At 43.5% G+C, this 21,727-nt stretch overlaps 1 protein-coding gene across 2 annotated transcripts in view; it reads left to right on the forward strand.

The window, feature by feature from the left end:
- FAM221A (family with sequence similarity 221 member A) overlaps positions 1-21,727 on the forward strand; it is a 45,540-nt gene that overhangs the window by 12,487 nt on the left and 11,326 nt on the right. For both annotated transcript variants that reach the window (XM_073630105.1, XM_073630104.1), the window contains exons 3-4: positions 9,063-9,253; positions 14,815-15,021. In XM_073630105.1, the coding sequence (XP_073486206.1) occupies positions 9,063-9,253; positions 14,815-15,021 (398 nt within the window). The remainder of the gene's footprint in view (positions 1-9,062; positions 9,254-14,814; positions 15,022-21,727) is intronic.

Here is a 21,727-nt window from a genome sequence, read left to right on the forward strand (position 1 = left end):
GATCCAGTGTAAATCAAGTGTGTGAAACCAGAAAAAAAGCAGGGGGCGCCTCTATCTGAGTGTGGAGTATTGCAAACAGCTATTTTGGTACTCCAAAAATTATCCTAAACTTCAAAGTTTCTGCAATCTTATTCATAATGTAAATGTAATTAAACTAAACAGCAAATATGTGCATCACCCTATGCTCAACAGGGACAGATTTATAACCCAATGTAACAACTAGATCAGCCATTCTAAAGAAGAGTTCCGTGGAATCCAAGTGTTCCTCCAGAGTTTCTCAAGCGTTCTTTGAAAACAGAAAAAAAGCAGGGGGTGCCTCTATCTGAGTGTGGAGTCTTGGAAAGAGCTATTTGGTAGCGATGACTGTACATAGCACTCACATTTGATGGAGGAAGTATCGGATTGTCATCTGTGGAAGTCTTAACATCTCTAGCAGAGATCAGCAGGAAAGCAGATGGTGTTGTGCAGAGATCAGCCGGGAAGCTGGTGGGTGGTGAGAAGGAAGCGCTGAAGAATGGAGAGGCCAGCGATGTGTGCATCAGCCTCTGGGTGTCCTTGGCTTGCTTGACAAACTTCTGAAATGCAGAGTTCAGCCAGGAAGCTGCTGGTCAGAAACAGACAGGAGTGCTGTGGCTGGGGAAGCTAAACAGTGTGCAGTGCTGTAGAGCGGTGGCTTCTCTGTGTCCTCGGCTGGCTCGACAAACTCCGCTGGGATGAGGTGATGATGTCTCTCTGTCAGGGGGCTTGGTTACGCGTTTTGGGGCTCCACCCCTTTGTTAAACCATAGGGAAAACTTTCCTGATGGAGAGACGTCATCACCTCATCCCAGTGGAGATTGCCGAGCCAGCCAAGGACACAGAGAAGCCGCCACTCTACAGCGTTGCACACAGTTTAGCTTCCTCGGCCACAGCACTCCTGTCTGTTTCTGCCCATCAGCATCCTGGCTCTGCATTTCAGAAGAGTGTCAAGCAAGCCAAGGACACCCAGACGCTGCTGCCTCTTCATTTTCCACTTGACTGCCGATCTCTGCTAAAGATGTTAAGACTTCCACAGATGACAAGCCAAAAAAACTTCCTCCATCAAATGTGAGTGCTATATTTATTCATCACTACCAAATGGCTCTTTCCAAGACTCCACACTCAGAGGCACCCCCTGCTTTTTTTTCTGTTTTCACGCAGCATAAAGAACGCTTGAGAAACTCTGGAGGAACCCTTGGATTCCATGGAACTCTGCTTTAGAATTGCTGATCTAGTTGTTACATTAGGTTATAAATCCGGCCCTGTTGAGCATAGGGTGACACACATTTGCTGTTTAGTTTAATTACATTTACATTATGAATAAGATTGCAGAAACTTTCTCTGAAAAGTTTAGGATCATTTTTGGAGCACCCCTTTAGTATTAATGACTGTATAAAGTGAATATTTTACAAAGGTAAGTAAAAAAAAAATATAGAAAAAAGGAAAATAAACAATACAGCAGCAGTAGTGTAAAGCCAACAAACAGAGAAAGTGAACATTAATTCTTTATTCTTCCAGAGTGTGGAGTTGGTTATTTGGCAGTAGATGTTTTTTTATAGGTAAATTATATTTGTGTGTTTGTGGAAAGGAAAATAGGTCTATTTGTCTTATTGCTCAGCTATATACTGCAGTAAAATACCCAGTGCTATACCCCCAGGAATAATCACACAAATTTCCCCCATGTCAAAATTTATATCAAATATTTATTGATGTACTGTGAAACCCAAAATCAATGTGCAATAAATCAATGTGACCATACACCTTAGGGACTACATGTAAAAATCATGTGAAGTGTAATTATTATTATTATTATTATTATTATTATTATTAAGGATTTATATAGCAGGAACATCTTTACAACATGAGAAAGAGAGAAAACCCCTCAAAGAGTTGGTGGGACTTTAAAGGCAACAAAGTAGTAAAAAACAATTTTATTGATACAAATGTACAAAAATATATAAATATAACAATATGAAAAGCATCTAATACAATTCACTGCATACACAATAAAATAAGGATATGGATATGCTGGTGTAGAATTTGAATGTATATTCGTGTAATCTTCCACCTAGGGCCTACGCGTTTCGGGACTACCTAACGAATCCCTTCATCAGGGGCAATTGGTAGGAGGAATCACACTGCATAATGAGATGTAAATTGGAATAATTAGAAATCATATGCATTAACCATATTGTCTGCATCCTAGACCATTCAGTATAATTGGACATCAAAAAACATGGAAACTAGAACAAAAGTAACCAATGAAAATAAAAAATAAAGATGACATACGAAATAAAAATGAAATGAAAAATAAAAATACATACCCTAGCATATTCAATCACAGAGACTCACTGCCAAGATCCCGGGGGGGGGGGGGGGGCAAAGCGCCCTGGACCTCCAAAGGAAAGCCGGGCGTGTTACTGGCTCCGCCCTGTCTACACTGGTCCCAGTGTAGAGAGGGCGGAGCCAGCAAAACGCCCGGCTTTCCTTTGGAGGTCCAGGGCGCTTTGCACGCGCTCGCCCCCGGGATCTTGGCAGTTATAGTTTCCATGTTTTTTGATGTCCAATTATACTGATGGTCTAGGATGCAGACAATACGGTTAATGCATATGATTTCTAATTATTCCAATTTACATCTCATTATGCAGTGTGATTCCTCCTACCAATTGCCCCTGATGAAGGGATTCGTTAGGTAGTCCCGAAACGCGTAGGCCCTAGGTGGAAGATTACACGAATATACATTCGAATTCTACACCAGCATATCCATATCCTTATTTTATTGTGTATGCAGTGAATTGTATTAGATGCTTTTCATATTGTTATATTTATATATTTTTGTACATTTGTATCAATATCAACTCTTTGAGGGGTTTTCTCTCTTTCTCCTGATATCAGGGATGGTGGCAACCTATATGGCCTATTTGGATGGTAGTTCCCTTTTTAGATTTCTTTACAATGTGAGGACACACAGTACAGCTACAATACAATTCAACACAGGAGGAATCAGAGGGCCTTGCTCGTAATATAAATCAATAAAAATACATCAGTAAAAATAAAATAAAACTCAAACACAGTCTCATTTATGTCACCAGTATGAAAAAAAAAAAACCAAAGTGACTCATTTAATGTGCCTTTTTTCTTCCAAATCTTCACCTCCTCAGTGTCAAAGTGCTCAAATCCAACACACTCATCACCTTTAGCACCAAGGAGGTGAACATTTGGTGGAGGAATGGCACAGTGAATGAATCACTTTACTGATTACCCCCACCAGTAATCACATAACTAATCGGTAATGTGATTTCTGGTGGGGAGATGACGCTGAGCATTTTGATGTAATTTGTTCTGATTATCCAGGGGGATAATTTCACCTAACAGCTTTGTGGATTTGGAGAGGAAATTGGGGTAGCACAGGGTGATTTTTAATAATACATTTTTAAAACCGTAACATGCCCCCAGTTCGTGGGGGAGACTAGATACTCTTGTACAGTCAATGCATAATACTAGCAAACTGCTATTCATGAGACTGAATTTCATATCCTGTTCAGTTGATAGCTAGGCAATATTGTTGAGGCAGAAGGCTGACCAGGGCCGTCGATAAGGGTGTACAGCCAGTCACATTCTGTATGGGCCTGGGCCCCATCAGGTGAGCAAGGGGGCCTGGGACCACCAGTCATGTGACAGGTAGGGGAAGAAATTGGGCTGTCAATTAATTTGCCAGAAGGAAGAATGGAGAATGGTGAGGGTGGCTGGGGAGGAGGAGCAACAGTAGTGGACAGGGAGAAGGAAATAGGACTCAACCCTCCCTACACCGATCATATTCTGGGAGGCAGGAAGACTGGTGAGTGCGGGACATGATTGTTCTGTTATGTGTGGGATCTTTATCACATTGCCTGGGGCTAATCACTATGGCGGAAACTCATGTGGCAGACAGAGGAAGAAGCTGTCACTTAATTTGGCAGAGGGGAGGATACAGAGTTGTGATGGAGAGTATGGCATTGGGTTAGCAGAAAGGAGGTCTGCACTGATCACATGCTGGGCAGGAATACTGGTGAGTGCAGGACCTGATCAGTATACAGTGAATATAAAAAGTTTACACACCCCTGTTACAATGTCAGGTTTCTGTGATGTAAAAAAATGAGACAAAGATAAATAATTTCAGAACTTTTTCCACCTTTAACGTGACCTATAAAACTGTACAACTCAATTGAACAACAAACTGAAATCTTTTAGGTGGAGGGAAGTAAAAATAAAATAATATGGTTGCATAAGTGTGCACACCCTTAAACTAATACTTTGTTGAAGCCCCTTTTGATTTTATTACAGCACTCAGTCATTTTGGGTATTAGTCTAGCAGCATTGCACATCTTGACTTGGCAATATTTGCCTACTCTTCTTTGAAAAAACACTCCAAATCTGTCAGATTGCGAGGGCATCTCCTGTGCACAGCCCTCTTCAGATCACCCCACAGATTTTCAACCGGATTCAGGTCTGGGCTCTGGCTGGGCAATTCCAAAATGTTAATCTCCTTCTGGTGAAGCCATTCCTTTGTTGATTTGGATGTATGCTTTGGGTCGTTGTCATATTGAAAGATGAAGTTCCTCTTCATGTTCAACTTTCTAGCAGAAGCCTGAAGGTTTTGTGCCAATATTGACTGGTATGTGGAACTGTTCATAACTCCCTCTACCTTGCCTAAGGACCCTGTTCCAGCTGAAGAAAACCAGCCCCAAAGCATGATGCTGCCACCACCATGCTTCACTGTGGGTATGGTGTTCTTTTGGTAATGTGCGGTGTTGTTTTTGCGCCAAACATATCTTTTGGAATTACAGTAAAACCTTGGATTGCAAGCATAATTCGTTCCGGAAACATGCTTGTAATCCAAAACACTTGTACATCAAAGCAAATTTCCACATAAGAAATAATGGAAACTCCAATGATTCGTTCCACAGGCATTTATTCATAAGACCTTCAGTCTATAGTCCATATAAAAAGATTATAGCAATGTGATAGGTTGTGTAACCATAAAATGTCCATCCACAAATGGAAGCCTCCACAAGGGGATTAGAAGCAAAATCCAACAGAAGCTACAGAGTATAAAAGAGAAGAGAGGCGCCTATAAGTGTAGCAATATGGTTACATTTAATGAAGGTACAACATTTAGCAACCCACATGGTTGATGATTAAAAGAGGCACATCTAAGTATGCAGGTATCCAGGGTAAAGCTATCCACATAGACCATTGCCTGCACCGCCGGCTCTCACTGCTGCCAGTCTGCAATCATGACCGGGAAAACTACCCTGCAATAGAACGATCTGAAAGCGAGGAGGATGGTCTATGTGGACAGCTTTATCCCGGATGCCTGCATACATAGATGTGCCTCTTTTAATCATGAACCACTTACGGACCGCCCGTCGTCGTTATACGGCGGCTGTTTGAAGGAGGATATCGTTGTTATGGCAGCAGCTAGCTGCCATAGCCCTGGTATCCTCGTCTTCAGCGGGCGGTCTGCTACAAGATAAAAGTGGTCTCTGCGGCGGATTCGCAGCAAAATAACTTTTATCGGTGGTGGGAGAGGAGCCCTCCCGCCGCGATCCGGTGCCCTCCGTCGCTTACCAGAGCCGTCGGCATCGGCTTAGTCGATCGCGTCCCGTCAGTAGCTGGGTATGGAGACGAGTGAGGGGAAGATGGCCCCCACCGGTCTCCATACAAGTGACAATTTTTTTTTTTTTTTTTAAACAGTGCTCGTCCTGACGAGCTTGCATGCAGGACCGAACGCATACGTGAGTAGCACCCGCATATGAAAATGGTGTTCATGTGAGGTATCGCCACGATCAGTAGAGCGAGAGCAATAATTATAGCTCTAGACCTCCTCTGTAACTTAAAACCTGCAACTTGTAGAATTTTTTAAACGACGCCTATGGAGATTTTTAAGGGTAAAAGTTTGTCGCCATTCCACGAGCGGGCACAATTTTGAAGCGTGACATGTTGGGTATCAATGTACTCTGCGTAACATTATCTTTCACAAAATAAAAAAAAAAATTGGGCTAACTTTACTGTTGTCTTATTTTTTAATTCAAAAAAGCGTATTTTTTCCCAAAAAAGTGCGCTTGCAAAACCGCTGCGCAAATACGGTGTGTCAGAAAGTATTGCAACGACCGCCAATTTATTCTCTAGGGTGTTAGAAAAAAAATGTGTAATGTTTAGGGGTTCTAAGTAATTCTCTAGCAAAAAAAAACGTTTTTAACTTGTAAACAACAAATCTCAAAAAGAGGCTCGGTCCTTAAGTGGTTAACCATGTTTCTAAATGTTGTACCTTCATTAAATGTAACTGTATTGCTACACTTAGAGGCACCTTTCTTCTCTTTTAAACTCAGTTGTGACGTGACGCTACTTGTATATCAAGACATCGCTTAAGTCAAAATTTATTTAAAAATGTTACTCTCAAACCAAGGTTTTACTGTATGGCTAAAAAGTTCAACCTTGGTTTCATCAGACCATAACACATTTTCCCACATGCTTTTGGGAGACTTTAGATTTTTGCAAAATTTAGCCGAACTTGGAAGTTTTTCTTTGTAAGAAAAGGCTTCAGTCTTGCCACTCTACCCCATAGCACAGACACATGAAGAATACAGGAGATTGTTGCCACATGTACCACACAGCCAGTACTTGCCAGATATTCCTGCAGCTCCTTTCATGTTGCTGTAGGCCTCTTGGCAGCCTCCCTGACCAGTTTTCTTGTTGTCTTTTCATCAGTTTTGGAGGAACGTCCAGTTCTTGGTAATGTCACTGTCAGGGCTGGCGCCAGCATAAGGCAGCCAAGGCGGCCACCTGAGGGCGCCAGCAGAAGGGGGGGCGCCAAAGCCAGAGGTTCCCCAAGAATTGCTTATGCTGGCGCCGGCGGCCGGCCCTTCTCCAACCTGTGCACAGCGCAGCTCATCCGCACACTGACAGGAGGCAGCGCAGCTGTTAGCTTCACTTGCATCTCCTTACTAAAATCCCGGCCCTGCCTACTACTGCACTCCTCCTTTCCTCCTTCTGTGCCAGCTGAGCTGCAGCGCAAGACTTTAACACTGACACTCGATGACACCGTCCCCCTCCCCTGCCCTCAAGGCGAGGGAAGATCGCTGGATGATGAAGAAAAACAATTCCTCCCACCTTGCTGAACGGTAGCAACGCCTCCATTTCAGCAGCACACAGAGTGTGGGAGAAAATGGTGAGCCTGGGGAGGAGCTGGAAGCCGAGTGAGGCCTGGAGGAGGGACCAAAAGCACCTTTGCCTGTGTAGTCAAAAATCCTTGCATCGGCCCTGGTCACTGTTGTGCCATTATTTCTCCACTTGATGATGACTGTCTTCACTGTGTTCCATGCTATATCTAATGCCTTGGAAATTCTTTTGTACCCTTCTCCTGACTGATACATTTTAACAATGAGATCCCTCTGATGCTTTGGAAGATCTCTGCGGACCATGGCTTTTGCTGTAGGATGCGACTAAGAAATGTCAGGAAAGACCTCCTAGAACAGCTGAACTTTATTTGCGGTTAATCAGAAGCACTTTAAATGATGGCAGGTGGGTACTGACTCCTATTTAACATGAGTTTGAATGTAATTGCTTAATTTTGAACACAGTTACATCCGCAGTTATAAGAGGGTGTGCACACCTATGCAGCCACATTATTTTAGTTTTTTTTTCTTTTACCCCCTCCCCAAAAGATTTCAGTTTGTTTTTCAACTGAGTTGTACAGTTTGTAGGTTACATTAAAATTGGAAAAAGTTCTGAAATGATTTATCTCTGTCTTTTTTACATCAAAGAAACCTGACATTTTAACAGGGGTGTGTAGACTTTTTATATCCACTGTATATGGTACCTCCTTTACATTGCCATTGTGATCTCCATCGCAATATTGGGAAACCTAAGAGGGGGGAACGCCTAATTCCTTCCCCTTTACATCTCTTCTTATTTCCCACTCATCTTCCTTCTGTAGCAACTGTACATGCAACTACCAGCTGCTATATAGTTGAGAATCCCCTTGAGGACCCTTTCACACTGGGGTGGTGGGTGCGTCAGCAGTAAAGCGCCGCTATTTTTAGCGGCGCTTTACCGTCAATTTCGCTGTGCTATTCAGCCACTAGCGGGGCGCCTTTAACCCCCGCTAATGGCCGAGAAAGGGTTAAAACCACCCGCGCTTTTCCGGCGGTATAACCGCGCTGCCCATTCATTTCAATGAGCAGGAGCGGTGGAGGAGCGGTATACACACTGCTCCTTCACCGCTCCAAAGATGCTGCTAGCAGGACTTTTTTAGCGTCCTGCTAGCGCACCGCTCCAGTGTGAAAGCCCTCGAGCTTTCACATTGGAGAGACCGGAGCGGCTCTTTCAGGGCGCTTTGCAGGTGCCCCAGTGCAAAGGGGTCTTGACCATTTGATTCATCTTGTTAGGCTTTTAGTCCCTGAATTATCAGTTCTGCTCACATTTGTTACATTAAGCCCTGGCTCACACTCATGTGGTGTGGGGAACGCAGCAATTCCTGTGCGCTTTCTGCACCGCATAGCAAATTGCGCTGCTGCGTGCATCAGTTAAAAATTAATAACACCCCAAAAGCAGGTCATAAACTGCTAAACGTCCATGTGATCTGGTACCAGTGTGAACAAAAAAAAAAGGCTGCCGCACCTTTTTTCTTGCAGAAACCAGTGCAAGTATGAATGGGTTCAATGTGCACTGCACATAATCACATGTGGTGCGATTCCTGTGCAAATTGCATCGCGGTGTGCAGTGGGAACCAGGGCTTAAATCGCACTGCACAGAATTGCATGTGATTGGCACAGGAATGCTGTGCGACTCCTTTGCAAATCGCATGCGGTGTGCAGTATGACAGTATGAACCAGACGCGGCATGTAGACGCGGCCAAACGGACGTTTTAAACATGGGTTACTGTCTGTCAAGTTAAATCGTTCAGGAGAGGCTGTGAAAACGTCCCGTGTACATTAAGCCTTATTGTGCTAAACCATAAATGTTTGATTTCTCTGTGCTTTAAAGCTGTTACCTGTCTTTTAGGTACAAACAACATAAGACCGACTTTAAGGAGCTTCCTAATGAGCGCCCCATTCACTTGCCTTGTAAAGTCAGTAAATGCCAGTGCAAGTGTTATCACTATGTGCCTCTGAATGGGTCGCAGCCTATTCGCTGCAGATGCAAGCACTTTGCTGATGACCACAGTCCGGCCGGATCCTACCACTGCACAAAATGTAAGAGATATTCCTGTTATCTAATCCATAGTCTTTACAGGGTTATTACAAGGGTTTTTCAAAAAGTTTTTGCACTTTTTTTTTTTAACGCTTTTTAATAAGAAAAAGTGCAGAAACTTTTTGAAGACCCCTCATATGTAGTTCTGTCCATTACTTTTCTTCAAAATATGGGAAATCACTTTATAGGTGTGCCAGCTTTTCTCTGTGTAGTCAAAAAACAATTCTGTTCCCTTCCTGATCATAGTAGGTTTGATGTTTTGTAAATATGACCATTTGTCAGAAAATCATTCTTTTGTTTTTAAAGTGGAGGTTCACACAAAAATGGAACTTCCGCTTTTCGGAACCCTCCCCGCCCCTTCGGTGTCACATTTGGCACCTTTTGAGGGTGGGTGGGGGGTGCAGATACCTGTCTAAGACAGGTATTTGCACCCACTTCCGGCATAGACTCCCAAGGGAGTCTACGTCCCCTCCCGTCCCCACCGCGCTGTCTGCTGGGACACACACGAGAGACAGCGGGGACCAGTTAGGAAGCGCAGCGTGACTTGCGCATGCGCAGTAGGGAACCAGGAAGTGAAGCCGCAGGGCTTCACTTCCTGATTCCCTTACAGAGAATGGCAGCACCCGAGGACCAAGGGACGATTTGGTCTCGGGTGCCGACATCGCTGGACCCTGGGACAGGTAAGTGTCCTTATTTTAAAAGTCAGCAGCTGCAGTATTTCTAGCTTTGAAATTTTTTTTTTTTCCCGGGACACCCTCTTTAAGCATGCATGTCTGATCTCCATATTTTATTTTTACAAGGGAATTTTTTTTTTTTTTTTCAATAAATGTTTATTAAAATTTTTCAGATATACATAAAATCACAGTTATCGGGCATACATTGAAACAAAAGCTGTTAATACAATCAATACGTCATACGATCGACAAATAAAGCAGAAATGTAAGAACGAGTTCAAAATACGGCCAACTGAGCCTCTTACTAGGTCACTTCTGCACTAGTGGTGTAGGTGAAATTCCGACCCAGTAAAGTTTTCCTATGGTAAAGCGGGAATACCCTAATTAACAAGTGTATAAACTAAGGATCATTAAGCATCTCCGTGTGAGGGAGAAAGGGTTGGTGTGGGGGTAGGGGTCCAATCTGGGTAATGTTATGTACCAATCAAAGCCACCCTTAAACCTATTCACCCCTAAAGGGTTCTAACTGTGAATGGGTGGGGGCCATGTGTAGTAATGTGTGTTCACTATTCAGTACCCATATGATTGAGAGGAAGCTCCGTAATAATAATATGTTATCTAGGAGTGAGGGGGGAGTAAGGAAACCAGAAACCATTAGGGTGTGTGCTCCTGCCGGTGTCTTGCCGAGAAAGTTCCCCTGGCGGATAAGGACCCCCTGTACTGCGCATGCGCTGCGCTTGCGCAGTACAAACTACTACGGTGATGCCGAAAATTGCCGAACATAAACAGCTGTGAGTGAACTCTACACTGCGCATGCGCAATTAACATGACATTCTACCAAACTATGCCGCACGCTCCCGATGCTCGTGCTACTCTGCAAGGGGCGGGTCTATTATTACTGTTATATCGTCTAAGCAAGGGGCGGGTCTATTATTACGATAATATCTGTAGGTATCCGCCCCTTACACGATATAACCGTAATAACAGACCCGCCCCTTGCAGAGTAGCATGAGCATCGGGAGCGTGCGGCATCGTCTGGTACAATGTCATGTTAATTCCGTATGCGCGGTGTACAGCTCACTCACAGTAGGATTGGTGAGGATCAATTGGGTAAGAGGAAGGGAGGGCACGATCAGCCAGACACTATGACGTTTCTGCGACAGATCAATATCTATCGTGGCTGAGAGGTTGGGTCACCGGGCGGAATGATCTGCGTCGAGGAAACTCTAAAGTGCAACCAGCAAGCCCATGTTGTATTAAATTTTGTCGGATTGTCTTTTGCTTGGTAAATTAGTTTTTCCATCTCGGCCGTTCTATCGACTCTTTTGAAGCATTCAGACAAGGGAATTTTTAATGTTAGTTCCAATTTTGCAGTCAAATTTGAGAATTTTAGATTGGAGTCGATTAAACTGAGTTATTTGACTAGGTTGGAAAATGATCAATCGTTTTGCATCGATTGGCAGCACTGAGATACTATGTTCATTAATGTGTAGTTCCATCGATTAGAGTGCATGGTGGAAACAGAGATGTGATCAATAACTTATTATTGAAAGATATGGTCATATCTTAAAGTGGAACTATACTCACTTCGGCTCCAGCAATGTGGCGTCCCTGAGCTCCCCATCTGGATGCTGACATCTTTGGTTGGCCGGCTGGCGGGGTTGACGTCACTCCCGCGCATGCGCAGGAGTTTAGCCAGATTCGGTATTGCTGAATTTTTACAGTGAGCCCTGCATGCAAACAGACACGTAAGTAACTTTAACCCCTTAGAGCCGGTGCCTGCCGCCCCTTTAAGGGCCTAAGGACACTGGGGGAGGTGGGGCTTATGGTCATGTGACCGCTGCGTTTTGCTGTCACGGAGGTCACAGGATCAGAAAGCTCTCAATCGCAAGCAACGAACGGGAGCTTTCAGTTAGCTGCCAGTAACCGCTTTCGGCACACCAGCTATTGGCGCTATTGCATGCAAATATGCAGCCGCTTTGCACCAAGGCCCGGCTGCCGAAAGGGTGCATATTTGCGTACGCTCAGTGCCTAGGGGTTAATGCAGAAGAGACAAAGCATTAAAATTCCTGCCTCTTTGCCCAGTTTTAATTCTGGCATGATGTTCCACTTTAACTATCTATCGAATATACTCCCCCATGTGTCCTATTGATCGAATGGGTTGTTGACTGTAGATCGTTTATTCTTTTGAAAGAGATTGATCAGAAAAGAAATGGATTATTTATTATTATTATTATTATTATATTATTAGAAAATCTACCCTTTAAAGTTTCTATTTATACTTTCACTTTGAAAATCTGGTGATTCTGATCACCGTTCTTCTGATCACCGCTGGGAGTTACAGGACGCTGTGCCAAGGCACAGCATGCCTGTATCTCCCGTGATCAGTTGTTCAGCCATGCCTTCTACCTGACCATTTTAGTAAGGGGGCCATCTTCCTTATACATACACCGTGAGGAAGATTCCTGTCTCCTCATCTGTAGATTACATCATGGACAGTGGGCAGGCGGTGTGGAAGAAGAAGAAGTAGTTAACCAGCAGACCCCCAATGAAAAGTAAGGACGTAGAACAGTGTGCAGAGGTCAGTAGTAGGTAGGGCAGTGTACAGAGGTCAGTAGTAGGTAGGGCAGTGTGCAGAGGTCAGTAGTAGGTAGGGCAGTGTGCAGAGATCAGTAGGATGTAGGGCAGTGTGCAGAGGTCAGTAGTAGGTAGGGCAGTGTGCGGAGGTCAGTAGTATGTAGGGCAGTATGCGGAGATCAGTAGTAGGTAGGGCAGTGTGCGGAGGTCAGTAGTAGGTAGGGCAGTGTGCAGAGATCAGTAGGATGTAGGGCAGTGTGCAGAGGTCAGTAGGATGTAGGGCAGTGTGCGGAGGTCAGTAGTATGTAGGGCAGTATGTGGAGATCAGTAGTAGGTAGGGCAGTGTGCGGAGGTCAGTAGTAGGTAGGGCAGTGTGCGGAGGTCAGTAGTAGGTAGGGCAGTGTGCGGAGGTCAGTAGTATGTAGGGCAGTGTGCGGAGGTCAGTAGTATGTAGGGCAGTGTGCGGGGGGTCAGTAGTATGTAGGGCAGTGTGCAGAGGTCAGTAGTAGGTAGGGCAGTGTGCTGAGGTCAGTAGTATGTAGGGCAGCGTGCGGAGGTCAGTAGTAGGTAGGGCAGTGTATAGGAAACGTAGGCAGTGGATGTGGGTCAGCAGAGCAATGTAGGGGGGGCTCAGGAGGGCACAGTATGGGGGAGTCGGGGACATGCCACTGGCGGCCTTAGAGGGGGCACACCACTGGGGTATCGGGGCGAATTACTGAGGAGTTTGGAGAGCACACCACTGGGGGCTCAGGATGACAAAAAAATTGTTACCTGATGCAGCTACTGTGGCAGGTCCTCCCCTCTCGTCCATCCCACTTGATATCATCCATAAGCATCTTGGATGGACTGAGGAGGAGGGAGGGATCAGCACAATGCACTCCAGCTTAGGTGCCTTCTGAAAGAGCCAGACCCCGGCAGATGCTTTCCTAGCTCCGCCCACACAACGTCATCGGCGGCAGAGACTTTCCTCGACCCGCAGTCTGAACCTCGCTACATAGACTGCAGAGGCTTCCCACACCCCACAGCCGCATGTAAGCAAAGGGAATGCTGAGGGGGGGGGGGGCGGGGAATGCCTTTGTTGGCTTTTGACAAGTTCCCTGCACTCGTGGCTTTCCTGCACAGCTCTGTCAGTTGCGGGTCGGCAAGGCAGGGACAAGCATCTACTATTTAAATACTAGCGGTCGACTAGTAGATCGCGGTCGACTGGTAGATCGCGATCGACTGGTTGCTGACCCCGGGCTTAAGATGTAAAATCTGAAATACATAAATGGTTCTAATTTTAACTTGTATAAGGAGCAAAGTTTTTTTTTTTTTTTTTTTTTTTTATGGAATTTATCTGGTTACTTTGGTTTACAAGAAGCATATAGATTCTTTTGCCCACTAGTATATATCCTTAAAGTATAACTACGAAGCAAAACTTTTTTTATTTTTTTTTTTTTTAGCTTTGGATAGAGTGGAGAAGGATTAGGACACCTGTCAGTTTTTATTGCTGTCTGTGCCCCCGTTAAGGAGATTCATCCTCTCTATTTGTACTTTTTAGCATCATCATTGAAAGTGAAAGTAAATATGGATGTGGTATCTGTAGTTCTTGTGTGTTCTCTTTAAAGTGCGGGAGCCGCCGGTAACGGCACAGTCTAACTGAAGGAACGGCACGTATGGGCCATTGCTTAAGTGCGCATGTGCCGATGACGTTGGCACATGCAAATACAGAGTTTAGGAGATATCCAGGGTAGCTACAGGTAAGCCTTATTTATAGGCTTACCTGTAGCAAAAATTGTGTTGTAAGGGTTTACAACCACTTTAAATAAAGTATTGGGGAAAAAAAGAAAGTAAAATAAAATCCAAAATTTTAAGTTGTTCCCAGAAAAGTAATAGAGGGGAAATCTTCCAGTGGGAACACTAGTTCTGGTGACCTGGGGGTCCCCAAGGAATTCCCTTAATTTGCAGGGATTTCCTCTCACTTCCTGTTTGTCTATGAGACAGGAAGTAAAGTGAAATCTCTGTAATAGGACACTGACAGGGGTTATAACCCTTCCTTACTGTATTCAAAATGAAAAAAAAAATATTTGCCTATAGTTTTACTTTAACAAAAAATGCATTTTGAATTTACTGACCTTTTATTTGATCAAAGCATGTATTAGGAGCATATGACCAAGGACATTCTTAAGGTTGTCTTTGACTAAAGAAAGTGTGTAACTCTATTCTTGCATGACCCTACTTGTCTGATGGAAGGCAAAATGTATATGATGCATTCAGTTGTACATGGTTATTAAGGTATAGCAGGTATTACAGTTACTCATCTCTTCACACAGGCTCGGGTTGTGCAGGATTTCACAGTTCTTTCACATGTGGTTGTTCTCAGCCAGCATTTGCTCATGACACTGTGGTGGAGACAAAGGAAGAACGTTTAGCCCAGGGAAAACCCATTGGCCAAGATGTCCCTTACACTGCTATGGGAGGCCTTACTGGCTTTAGCTCTCTCGCTGAAGGATACATGAGACTAGATGAAAGTGGGGTTGGTAAGTAAAGTAAAGATCTATTTCAGGTTCGGACAAATTTGGATTCTAAGTGTGATGTAACTACAAGTCACTTTGAATGAAAGTGTGCTAACATTTTGATATTTGATGTGGGATTCCAGACATAGAGAGAAATATCCAGTTGAAATACATAACATAAAGTAAAATCTTTTACCAGCTAAAGTATTTGTAACGCTCTTCAACCAGTTTTGTGATCCATTAATCTCTACCAGTGAGCACAGCCTGGTCATGGGCCAACATGCAGAATACACTGCAGTTAAGCAATGCACTTCAGTCCAGGTCTTAACCCAGCCTGTTACCTGACATCGGGCAGCACACTGTTGGGGTAGTGCCAACTATAATGGATGGAACAAGAGGCTATACAGTGCTGTGAAAAAGTATTAGCCCCCTTCCTGATTTTTAAAAAATTTTTTGGTATATTTGTCACACTTAAATGATTCAGCTCATCAAACAAATGTTAATATTACACAAAGATAACCTGAGTAAATAAAAAATGCAGTTTTTAACCTCCCTGGTGGTTTTCCCAAGTGTGGCTCGGGGTTAAATTTCAGCACCATTAGCGGTAACCCGAGCCACACTCGGGATTGAATTGCAGGATCCTGGTGCGGTATACTTGCCTTGTCCCCAGGATCCTGCGATGTCCCCCCCGCTGTGTCCGCGGGCTCTGTCCTTTGCCTGATGCCTCTGTGTGCCAGGCTCCGTTCCTTGCGAGCGTTGCGATGCACAGGGGTGGAGCCCGGCGGCAAATTCAAAAAAGTGAAAAATCATAATACATACAGTACACTGTAATCTTACAGATTACATTACTGTATGAAATTATTTCACATACCTTTTGTCCCCAGTGCTTTGTCCAATGCCCTGCATGCAGTTTTATATTATATATACTGTTCTTTCTCAAAAGGAAAAGCTGGGCAGCATGAGACTATAAAAATGTGGTAGCATATATCCACATATATTAATTGTCCATATCAAATGGAGGATATAATTACTCCCAATCTAATGACTTAAAACACTAAATTACATGGATCTATAATATAACCATGCGCATCACGATGTTTGAACATAAATGCATTAAAAATTGGCCACACCATAGATGTCAAAAGTGTCCTTTGAAAAATTCATATCAACAGAAAGTCCTCTAAAAGAGCAATGTTGCCAATCGCATAGTATTCCCAATTGTATGAAATGTCCTCAATTTGCTGGTTATTAGTGACTTAAAACAGAAAACACCGTAGAAGTAGTGATTTGGGATAGAAAGATTCCTCCACCTGGGAAATAACTGCCGCTTACCAACTGCCTTGATCTCTTTTTAGGGAGATCGCATCCGCTTATGGCTTATACCCCAGCCAGGGTCTCTATAATTGTCAACCAGATGTCACCTCTCTCTCTCTGCTAGAATGGCCTCTGAGTGACTCACGATCAGCAGTTCCCCATGTTAAAAAGAAGAGCTTCCATAGTGTAATTCCGTAAACATTTATTAATCCAGATAAGTTGGATCTCAAATGATAGAGATCAGATGCGCCTATGCATTAGCTTGCCGGCAGGTCAGCTTGCGATGGTCAAACGACAGGGAGATATCCACCTGTTACCAAGGAACCAGCGAAGGAAAGCTTCACTTCCGGGATACTTTCTACTACTTTTTAGTACTTACTACTTTAGTGTTTTATATCATTAGATTGGGAGTAATTATATCCTCCATTTGATATGGACAATTAATACATGTGGATATATGCTACCACATTTTTATAGTCTCATGCTGCGCAGCTTTTCCTTTTGAAATTACTATATTGTATCTCACATTTAAGCTGCAGCAGGACCCATTTTTTATGGTACTACTTTTTAGTAGAATGGCTCGCTAGACAGCGCTGTATTTCCACCCTTGACATACTGTTCTTTCTGCCTGGAAACTTGAGATTGTCCATAGCAACCAAAAAGTGTCCCTTTACATCAAAAGTGGTTTTAGACCAGCTAGAAAACAGCGATAGTAAATTAGAACACCTGCAGAATTGAGCGATAGTGAATTGTGGAGAAATTAATTTTATTATTATTTTTTTTTATAATTATTTATTATATTATAATTTATGATTTTGTGTTTCAAACTTCATCATACCCGGGATATCTACTAGACTCTTGGCGGACAGATTTAAGTGTGTTATTGCTAAGAATTACAGGCCTACAATATAAAACGCCAAATTTCTATGCAAAGACACAAAAATCTGACACAATCATACCGCCAGGGAGGCTACATGATGATTTTATTTATTAAGGGAAAATAGCTGTCCAAACCTGCCAGGCCCTATGTGAAAAGGTGATCCCCCTCCCCCCACGCTAAATCCCGAATGAACTGTGATTAACCACATTTTTTGGAAAGCTTAGTTAAATTTCACTTGCCACACCCAGTCCTTATTACTGCCAGACCTGTTGAATCAAGAAATCACTTAAATGGAAGCTGTCTGGCAAAGTGAAGCTAAAAGATCTAAAAAAAACAACACATCATGCCGTGATCTAAAGAAATTCAAAAACACATGAGAAACAAAGTAATTGACCTGTATTAGTCTAGAAGGGGTTACAAAGTCATTTCTAAGGCTTTAGAACGCCAAAGAACCACAGTGAGAGCCATTATCCACAAATGGAGAAACCTTGGAACAGTGGTGACCCTTACCAGGAGTGGCCGGCCTACCAAAATTACTCCAAGAGCACCACGGCGACTCATCCAAGAGGTCATAAAAGAACCCAGAACAACATCTAAAGAACTGTAGGCCTCAGTTAAAGTGGTTATAAAGTCATAAGGTTTTTCATCTTAAAGTGGATGTAAACCCACTCAAATGAAATTTGAGCTGGGTACATATATCTGTAGTATTTTCCTATCTCTCTCCAAACCCCTGAGTCCCATTTCTTTCTGCTGTTTGTTGTTCTGTTATCAGCATGATAATTTCCGACAAGTTCTCTGTCAAAAAAAACAGCCTGAAATTTGTGTCCAGGGAGGTTGCTATATGTTTATAAGTCTCTGCCTATGTGGGAGGGGGGGTGTGCCTTTCCTCCAATCAGCTGTCTTGGCTGTATGCCAAGAATCCACTACCAGTGCTGAACAGGAAGAGAAAATCTCTAACATGATGTTCACTTACTAAAGTATATAAAGCTAAAGACAGCATATATACATGTAAAACTTATGTAGGGAGATTTGTTTCATCCCTGTGTATCATCTGAGCCTGTTCACTTCACTGGTTATATGTGAGGGTTTACATCCACTTTAATGCATTATATGCACTAAGATAAAAACCTTCTGTGTGCAGCAGCCTCCCTCAGCCCCCCTAATACTTACCTGAGCCCTGTCTCTCTCCAGCGATGTCCACGAGTTCCTCAGCCGTTCAGAACTCTCCTTCTGATTGGCTGAGACATAGCAGCGGCGCCATTGGGTCCTGCTACTGTCAATTAAAGTCAGCCAGTCAGGAGAGAGAGGGGGCAGGGCCAAATCAATGCTCCGTGTCTGAATGCACACAGGGAGCTGAGACTCGGCTCGGTTGCCCCCATAGCAAGCTACTTGCTGGGGCACTTGATGGGAGGGAGGGGCCAGGAGAGCCGAAGAGGGACCCGAGAAGAGGAGGATCCGGACTGCTGTGTGCAAAACTAACTGCACAGAGGAGGTATGTATACCACGTTTGTTATTTCTTTGAGGGGAAAAAAGGAGACTTTACAATCACTTTAACCACTTGCCGACCGACGCACACCGATTTACGTTGGCAGAATTGCACGGGCAGGCAGAAGGAGTTTGCCCCCTAGCGGGAGCATGTCCGTGGGTCCCACAAACTCTATGTTCGCCAGCGGCCCGTGATTGCGGTGAGGAGAGGCAGAATGGGGAGATGACTCTGTAAACAAGGCATTTACCTGTTCTGCCTAGCAGCATGACAGGGATCTACTGCTCCCTGTCATCGGGAGCAGTGTTCTTTGTCATGTTCTAGTGAACCCATCGCCTCTACAGTTAGAACACACTGAGGGAACACATTTAACCTCTTGATCGCTCCCTAGTGTTTAACCCCTTCACTGCCAGTGACATTTACACAGTAATCAGTTCATTTTTATAGCACTGATCGCTGTATAAATGTCACTGGTCCCAAAATAGTGTCAAGTGTCCAATCTGTCTGCCATAATGTCACAGTCCCGATAAAAATCACAGATCGGTGCCATTCCTAGTAAAAAAAAAATAATAATAATAAAAATGCCGTAAATCTATCCCCTATTTTGTAGACGCTATAACTTTTGCACAAACGAATTGATATACACTTATTGCGATTTTTTTTTTTTTTTTGTTTACCAAAAATATGTAGAAGAATGCATATTGGCCTAAACTGTGGAAGAAATGTGTTTTTTTTTTTTTTTTTTAATATATTTTTTGGGGGATATTTATTAGAGCAAAAAGTTAAAAATATTGCTTTCTTTTCAAAATTGTCGGCCTTTTTTTATTTATAGTGCAAAAAATAAAAAACGCAGAGGTGATCAAATACCACCAAAAGAAAGCTCTATTTGTGGGGGAAAAAAAGGATGTAAATTTTGTTTGGGTACAACGTCGCACGGCCGTGCAATTATCAGCTAAAGCGACGCAGTGCCGAATCGCAAAAAATGCTCTGGTCAGGAAGGGGGTAAATCCTTTTGGGGCTGAAGTGGTTAAGGTCAGTGTTTATGATTCAACAATAAGAAAGAGACTGGGCAAAAATGGCATCAATGGGAGAGCTCCAAGGCGAAAGCCACTGCTAGCCTAAAAGTACACAAAGGCTCATCTCACATTTGCTAAAAAAAAAAATCTTGATTATACCTAAGACTTTTGGGCAAATATTCTGTGAACTGTTGAGACAAAAGTAGAACTTTTTGGAAGGTGTGCATCCCATTACATCTGGCATAAATCTAACACAGCATTTCATAACATCATACTAACAGACATGGTGAGGTAGTGTGATGGTCTGGGGCTGCTTTGCAGCTTTAGGACCTGGGCGACTAGCCATAAATGATGGGACCATGAATTCTGCGCTCTACCAGAAAATGTCTGGCCGTCATTTGGTGACCTCAAGCGCACTTGGGTTATGCAGCAGGACAATGGTCCAAAACACACCAGAAAGTCCACCTCTAAATGGCTAAAAAAAAAAAAAAAAATGAAAGTGATTGTAAAGGCTAGTTTTTTATTTATTTTTTTTCAATAACAAACATGTCATACTTACCTCCGCTGTGCAGCTCATTTTGCACAGAGTTGCCCCCGAACATCGTCTTCTGGGGTCCCTTGGCGGCACTCGCGGCTCCTCCCGGGGGGCTTACCTTGTGGGCGTGCTCCCGAGTCTAGCATTTGCGTCCATAGGCACTTATGCCAGACTCGACCCCGTCCCCCGGCGCCCACGTCATTGCATTTGATTGACAGCAGCAGGAGCCAATGGCTGCACTGCTATCTATTCAATCAAGAGCCGAGAACCCCGGGCAGAGGAAGAGCGCGTCTTTGGCGTGTGAAATTCCAGGGCTTATGTAAGTAAAACGGGGGGGTTGCAGTCATTCCCAGGTGTTTTTTCACCTTAATACATAGGATGCATTAAGGTGAAAAAACACGAGGGTTTACAACCTCTAAGGTTTTGAAGTGGCCTAGTCAAAGTCTGGACTAAAATCCGATTGAGATGCTGTGACATGACCTTAAACAGGCTGTTCATGCTCGAAAACCCTCCAATGTGGCTGAATTAAAATAATTCTGCAAAGAAGAGTGGGCCAAAATTCCTCCTCAGCGATATGAAAGACTCATTCTCAGTTATGGCAAACGCTTGATTGCAGTTGTTGCTGCCCAGGGTGGCACAACCAGTTAGGTTTAGGGGGCAATTACTATTTCACACGGGGCCAGATAGGTTTGGACAGCTTTTTTCCCTTAATAAATTAAATCGTCATTTAAAAACTGCATTTTGTTTTTACTCAGATTATCTTTGTGTAATATTAAAATTTGGTTTGATGATCTGAATCATTATTTTAAGGCAAATATACAAAAAAATAAATAAAAATCTGGAAGGGGCAAATACTTTTTTACAGCACTGCAAATTGTGGAGAAAGGAGGGGAACTTAGAAAGGGAAGAGGGCGAGAACGAGGTGTGGGGCCAGGCTGGAAACTCCCACTATAAAAGACATTGGGGGAGATTTACTAAAACTGGTGCACGTAAAATCAGATGCAGCTGTGCATAGTAACCAAACCGCCTCTAGGTTTTATTGTCAAAGCTTAAAGCGTTAGTAAACCGCTGGCTTTTTAAATTTTTTTTTTAACCTGCAAGGCGATGTCATAATGTGCTAATATGCATTGCATACTAGCACATTATGTGAAAATTACCTTAGAACGAAGCCCTCCAGCTGAAAGCGCTTCCAGCTTCACCTGGTCTTCCTCCTGAGTTTGCGGACTCCGGCTGTGCAAGTGTCTGTAGCTGCGTTGACGTCACTACTGCGCAGACACGGGCATGCCGTTCCTTCAGAGCACATACGCCGGTGAAGTCACCGGCTGCATCTTTAGTAAATATCTCCTAAACGGTGCACGTTTAGGAGCTATTAACAGTACCTATGGGTAAGCCTTATTATAGACTTACCTATAGCTACAAATTCATGCATGGAAGTTTAAAGAAAGGAATATTCCCGCGCTGCCTAAAATAGCAGGGATAGAATCCTAGTTGCAGCAAACAAC

This window comes from Aquarana catesbeiana, linkage group LG05 (genome assembly GCF_042186555.1).
Source record: "Aquarana catesbeiana isolate 2022-GZ linkage group LG05, ASM4218655v1, whole genome shotgun sequence".
Taxonomy (NCBI): Eukaryota; Metazoa; Chordata; class Amphibia; order Anura; family Ranidae; genus Aquarana; species Aquarana catesbeiana.